Source organism: Pinus tabuliformis, chromosome 8 (assembly GCF_031772625.1).
Source record: "Pinus tabuliformis cultivar Carrire ecotype Pingquan chromosome 8, CPIR1, whole genome shotgun sequence".
Lineage (NCBI taxonomy): Eukaryota > Viridiplantae > Streptophyta > Pinopsida > Pinales > Pinaceae > Pinus > Pinus tabuliformis.
Window position 1 is genome coordinate 88612017 of NC_142294.1, and position 6436 is coordinate 88618452.

A 6436-nucleotide genomic window follows, 5' to 3' on the forward strand; every position below is an offset into this window, starting at 1 on the left:
CTCTCTTCTCGCGATGCGATACAGCTTTTAGGGAGTCAAAAATACAAAAACTTTGATAAAATGTTTTTCTTGGATTTTTATTAAGGGTCCCCATTTGCTTGGTGTTATTGATAATACCAAACAAAGAGGGGGGTTGTTGGTGGCCACAACAGTACCTTAACCCCATCTCTAATCCACTGCGTGGAATCACAATGATGTATGCATTTTGTTTTCATGATATTTTGCCAAATACCTGTACCATATAATGCCTACCAACAAGATTTTATGACCAATGGAATATTAAAGCATTCCAAAATACCCATCCTCCACTCCAAATGGGTTGAGCAATGGAAGACAAACGGACTAGATGGTATTTCCTTCCCGTGCTTTTACCTGCCCATAAAAATCTAGCCAAAATTTTTTTGATCTTGTGAATTATTTCCTTTGGTAGTAAATACAAATGCATCCAGTAGGTTGACAAGTTCCGAAGGACAAATTTGATAAGGGTGAGCCTACCCCAGGGAAAACCATTTATTTTGAAAAAAAAAAAATTCTTCTCAAATTTTGTTAATAGCCACTCCCAATCTTTATTTTTGTATTTATTAAGTTTCAGTGTATATCCAAGGTAATGGAATCCCTCATCTATTTGAATTTTTGCAATATTTGAATTTTTGCAATTCCAAACCTATGAGGAATTGCAATTTCAAACATATGAAAAATTTCCATAATAAATATATATTTATATTGCAACGTGTGAATATGTGATAATGATTGATTTACCTTTGCTCATGAATAAACATGTAGCTTTACCAAATTCATTTAGAATTTCATAAATATGACTCCATTATTCTTTGTTATTCTTTCCACCCAGCAGCTAATCATCCACGAACATCATGTGGGTAATATATAGTTTGCAATATGTAGTTTGCACTGGACCTCAACACTAAATTTTGGATGTGAAATTAAGATAGTTATGAACACTAGATATTTTATGTGAAATTAAGATAGTTATGTATTTTTCATGGAGAAATATGGCATAGATATCACACTAAACAGAAAAGGAACTTTTTTTTTCAGAGAGAAAATCGACATGATATTATATTAAGGAAATATAATAGGCAGGATACATAATCGGGCCATATTGATCTGACCAAACAGAGCATGGCCACAAATAGACAAGATGTCAAGATAAGAGAAAATACATTCCGGATGAGCAAATTGAAAACACAGAAGATCCATAACAGTCCAATAAAAAGAGATCCCTTGTAAGCCAGCAAAAGAAAACCATCAGCAACAGACAAGAAATACCCATGAGACCCGAAACAGTCCATCAACAATAGATCCATAAAGGACGGCATTCGAAAACCATCAGATTCAAAATTGATCGAGCAAAGCAAAAACATGGATGGGAATGGAGGAAATGGGAGCCATGGAATCCTGAAAAATGCGCCCGTTCCTCCATTTCCACATGAGCCAGCACGTGTAGATGAATAGCGATCTCCATTCTGATCGTTGATCGGACCACCATCTGAAACCATCCTGAACAGAAGCGAACACCTGGTAAGGAAAACCAAATGATAGGGAGAGATCATACCAGATTTGGGTTGATGCCGAACATTGAAAGAACAAATGGACATTTGTTTCAGACGCCTGGCAGCACATAGAGCATTTGCCGGGACCCATCCAACCCTTTCTTTGAAGAACTTCCCAAGTTAGATTCCTGTTAGAGAAGAGCAGCCATGTAAATAAAATAGCCTTGAGCTGACAGGAAGATTTCCAGAATTTGGAGGGAAAGGAGGGGCCGGGAAGCGGCGGAAGAAGGGACGAGGCAGCTGTGTATAAATCCTTGACCCGTACAGGCTGATTGGAGAACCCCATCGTCCAAACTAACTCGTCATTTAAACCTGTTTGAGTAATGCCTTTCCCAGCAAAACAATTAACAGCAAAGTCCCATGTAGGCCGTAGAGGAGGGGGCAGACCAAGTTCATCACCATCCTTCCAGATTGGCGCAGAAGACGACCAGGCATGGATCAGTTTGTTCCAAGTGAAGATCCCCTTAGTGTGAAGATAAGATATGAGATCAGGAGAAAGCGAGGATTCCAGCCCATATATAGTAGAATCAATACCAAGAAGAACGTTGGAACCGGAGGAAAAGCGCCATTTTAAGAAGCCTAGAAAGAGGGCCTGTACCTTTCTGAGGCTGAGCCAGATGGCAGAACCCCTCTCAGAACCCAGGGATTTCCTCCTATACCAGTAAACCATCGATCTTCCCTTCAGATATTTCTGTTTGATGATAGAGCTCCAAATGCCATCTCCGTAGATGCCTCTGTGCAGAGATTTACAGAGGAGGGCCATGCCAAAAGACCGCATATGAAGAAGGCCCCAACCGCCATCCCTCTTCGGTCGAGAAATGGTATCCATCTTGACCAAATGAATCTTAGATTGATGTGTTCTTCCGCCCCATAGAAAGTTAGCAGTCAAAGAAACGATCTTTCTAATTATGGAAGCCGGAAGAAAATAAAGATGAGCCCAGTAAACGGCAAGGTGGGATAGGACCGATTGGACCAGGATTAGTCTGCCTCCCAGGGAGAGAAAGCGCATCTCCCACTTTGAGATTTTGTTATAGAACCGATCAATTAACCAAAGCCAGTCCATTTTGCGATTCCCTTTTGGTTTGAGGGGGAAGCCCAAATATTTAAATCCTTCGTTTATAGAAGCCAGATTAATACCAAAAACCGCGGCAATCCATTGAACTAACTCCTGATTAGTGCCATTGTGATACAGCATGGATTTGATTTTGTTTATGACCAGTCCCGTGGCAGATTGAAACTTGAGAAAGATCTCATTGAGACAGAGCCAGCTAGATTTGTGAAGCATGGCGCAGATAAGAATGTCGTCCACAAAGAGGTTATGAGAAAGAAAAGTATTCTTGCAGATCTTGATCGGAAGGCAACGCTGGTCAGCAACCGCTTTATTAATCCGTGTGCTAAGAGAGTTCATGACAAGAATAAAGAGAAGGGGAGAGAGGGGACAGCCCTGCCGCAGCCCCCTCTCCGCCTGAAAAAGGATGATGGGATGCCGTTGATGATAACTGAGTATGAAACGTTTTCGACACATGCCATCACCCAATTGATTCCCTGTGACCTCAGACCAATTTTTGCAAGGAGAATTCTAAGAAATCCCCAATCAACACAGTCGTAAGCCTTTTCCAGATCTATCTTTAGGATAGCGGCATCAGTATTTTTGGACAAGACTGAAAATAAACACTCCTGTGTCGAGGCGACTGCATCAAGAATATTCCTACCTGATAAAAAGGCATGTTGGTCCCTGGAGATGAAGGCGCTGAGAACAGGTTTCATTCTCTCAGCAATAATTTTTGATATGATTTTGTAAAGGATGTTACATAATGCAATGGGCCTGAAGTCTGCAAACGATTCCGATCTCTCCTTTTTGGGAATTAATGCAATGAAGGTGGCAGTGAGAGCGCTGTTTATGTTCCCTGACAGACGAGTGGCATCTACCATCCCCAGCAAATCTTCTTTAAACATATCATAAAAGTGCGAGAAGAACTCGATCGACCAGCCATCTGGTCCAGGACATTTGTCCTTTTTGAAACCCTTGATAGCTTTCTGTAGTTCCTCTGCCTAATTTCTTTTTAACTATATTAACGTTTTTTCTTCTTAAAAAAACAGAATGGCTATAATCAAAGTCCAACCACGTGATCCACACTTCCGTTTACTTTTACATTTTCAAATACTTTACTCACAGTCCACACTAATTTTATTAGATCGATAAAACATTACAAAAATACAAAAACAATGTCCAGGTGCAAGTATTAAATATGATCTTGTACATCTGTAAAGCGGAAAGTTGCATATTAAACTATAAATAAAAGTTTATGTGCTGATGTTTGGAGTGGAGCTTATACTGGGCCACCTGTCCTGCACAGAGAAGGGAGATAACAGCGCTGTGTTTGGTTCTTTGACGTTGCAAAACGATCTCAACTGCTCTTCACCTGGACCAGTTGACGTACCAGAGCATCTGATTTTTTCAAGCTGAGCAACGACTTCCTCCATATCCGGTCTGTCATCCCTCTCTGACGCCAGGCATCTGAACGCCAATTCTGCTACTGCTCTTACCATTGCCTTCACCTCATGATTCACTTCCATCTCCAGCTGCGGATCCACTAGTTCGTGCAAAGCCCCTTCCTGAATCTTCGTTATCGCCAAGTTAGCAAGGTTTATTTCCTTTCTGTTCCGATTTATGTCCATCGCTATTTTAGCAGAGACGATCTCCATCAAAACGACCCCAAAGCTGTAGACATCAGATTTCTCAGTCAACTGATAGCACTGATAGTACTCTGGGTCAACATACCCTGGTGTGCCTTGCGGGATAGTAGTCACATGTGAGGCGTCCACAGGAACAAGCCTGCAAAGCCCAAAATCAGCCAATTTTGTATCCAAATTCTCATCCAAGAGAATGTTAGAGGATTTCACATCTCTGTGGATTATAGGCGGATCAAGGGCGTGAAGGAAAGCCAAGGCCTGGGCAGTTTGAATAGCGATGTTCAAGCGAGTATTCCATGGTAATACATTGGGGGTTTTGCGACCGCCATGTAGATGATCGGCCAGGGTTCCATTTGGCACAAGCTCGTATACAAGCAGCAGCTCTGGACTGTCTGCAGGGGTGCAGCCATAAAGACGAACTACGTGTGGATGATTCAACGTCGAAAATATCTTCACCTCGTTGATGAACTGCTCCAGTCTCCTAGAGTTATCCTGATATAGTCTCTTTACGGCAACAATTCGTCCGTCCCAAAGTTTACCCATATACACCGACCCGAACCCTCCAACCCCAAGTTCGTTCTCCTCGTGAAACCCGTTTGTAGACTGACGAAGTGCTTCGTAAGAGAATATTGGCAAATTGCCCATCTCGCGCCCAGGCAAAGGTCTCGGAAGAGCCCCGCTAGGAGGAGGCTTTCTGTTGTTTAGATAATAAATTAAGGACAGAATCGCTGACAGCGCAGCTCCTGCAACGGAGCAACCTGCGATGGAATGAAGAGATTCATGTCAATGTGATCTTCGTCTAACCCCCCTAAAAGAACACGAAACCAGTTCAGGGTATGCTTAAATCGGAGAAACAGAAAAGGAAGAAATCATGAATTTACCTATTATAATGGCTGTTCGGCGACCTGTAAAGCAGCCATAACACAACTATCGTAAGTAACCGGAAGGATTTACATATACATATAACGGAGAGACAGTATAGGAAGAAATCATAAATTTACCTATTATAATAGCTGTTCGGCGACCTGTAACGCGGCCACAACACATCTATCGTTAGTAACAGGAACGATTCACATATGTGGACACCTATTCACCCTAGAGTTATAGCGGACAAACAGAATAGGAAAATGTCATGAATTTACCTATCATAATAGCTGTTTGGCGACCTCTAACGCGGCCATATACAGATAACAAGATATTCTTGTTTATAAAGATGGGCCATATACTTGTAACTATAACAACCCTATTTCTTGGGTGCCTATGAATAAATTCGTAACATCTTAACTGAAGCAGCAGTTCGAAGTAGTTTTGTGAAAATTTAAAAATAGAGCATACCGTGGTTGTGGCAGTTGTCTGTACGGGCTCCATCCTTGCAATAACACACGAACGGTGCAGGTGAATCCGAAGTGTTGTAAGGGTGGCCACACATCCCTCCACTTTCGAAACATGATTTACAGCTTTCATCTCTCTTTGTATCATTGTAAAGCAGTTGCATTGATCCCACATCAACTGTTACTTGTGTCTTAGAACATCCCGGAATCAAATTCCCATTGTCGTACAAACCGTAGTAGACACTAGCATTACATTTCCCGTTAAGAATTCTCGAGTTGTTCAATTGAGGCTCATTATTACAATTGTACACGTAGAGGGTCCTGTTCTCTCTAGCGAATATCACGGCTGTGTCCGTACGTTGTTGATGCGTTATCAGCATGTCAGTGGGATGATCTATGAATCTGCACTTCTCGCCCTTCACAATAGAGCAGAAGTCATGATGGCACTCTAGTATTGTGTAATTCTGGCCCTGAATTGTGATTACTAGAGATAAGTTCTGCACACAGTCGATCTGAAGGTTAGGGTGACCGCATCCACGATTTCCCACACCTAAAGGTCCCCATATATCCAAGCATAAGTAGCAGGGGAATAGAGAGATACAACAGAAACTAAGTATAATGAAGACGAAGAGTATATAATTCCATCGGGAGAAGATGAGATGATAGGCATAGAATCAGTGTTGGGAATGGACGACAATGAAGCGTATGCAGCGTTAAGTAAGAAAATCTTTTAAATTGAAGGAAATCGTCTTTAGTCATTTAAATTAGTTTTTAACATAAACCATCAAATAATTTAATTTAGATCATCGCCTACCCTTCCCGTCAAGACGTCCTAAACTT

The 6436-nt window shown here is 41.5% G+C and overlaps 1 protein-coding gene across 1 annotated transcript; it reads right to left on the reverse strand.

Moving 5' to 3' along the window:
- Window positions 1-3706: 3706 nt before the first annotated feature.
- Window positions 3707-6213, reverse strand: LOC149234277 (LEAF RUST 10 DISEASE-RESISTANCE LOCUS RECEPTOR-LIKE PROTEIN KINASE-like 1.2). The gene is made up of 4 exons (XM_089461143.1): window positions 5601-6213; window positions 5267-5290; window positions 5147-5170; window positions 3707-5023 (listed from the first exon to the last, which is right to left on the reverse strand). The coding sequence occupies exons 1-4, from the start codon at window positions 5974-5976 to the stop codon at window positions 3876-3878; spliced, it is 1572 nt and encodes a 523-aa protein (XP_089317269.1). The 5' UTR covers window positions 5977-6213; the 3' UTR covers window positions 3707-3875.
- Between the last annotated feature and the right edge of the window lie 223 nt (window positions 6214-6436).

Coding starts and splice junctions, on each gene's coding strand:
- LOC149234277 (XM_089461143.1), bottom strand. CDS start 5,976: ATGCTGATAACGCATCAACAACGTACGGACACAGCCGTGATATTCGCT. Junction 5,291..5,600: donor AGACAACTGCCACAACCACG/GTATGCTCTATT, acceptor GCCGCGTTACAG/GTCGCCGAACAGCTATTATA. Junction 5,024..5,146: donor CCGAACAGCCATTATAATAG/GTAAATTCATGA, acceptor ATTCCATCGCAG/GTTGCTCCGTTGCAGGAGCT.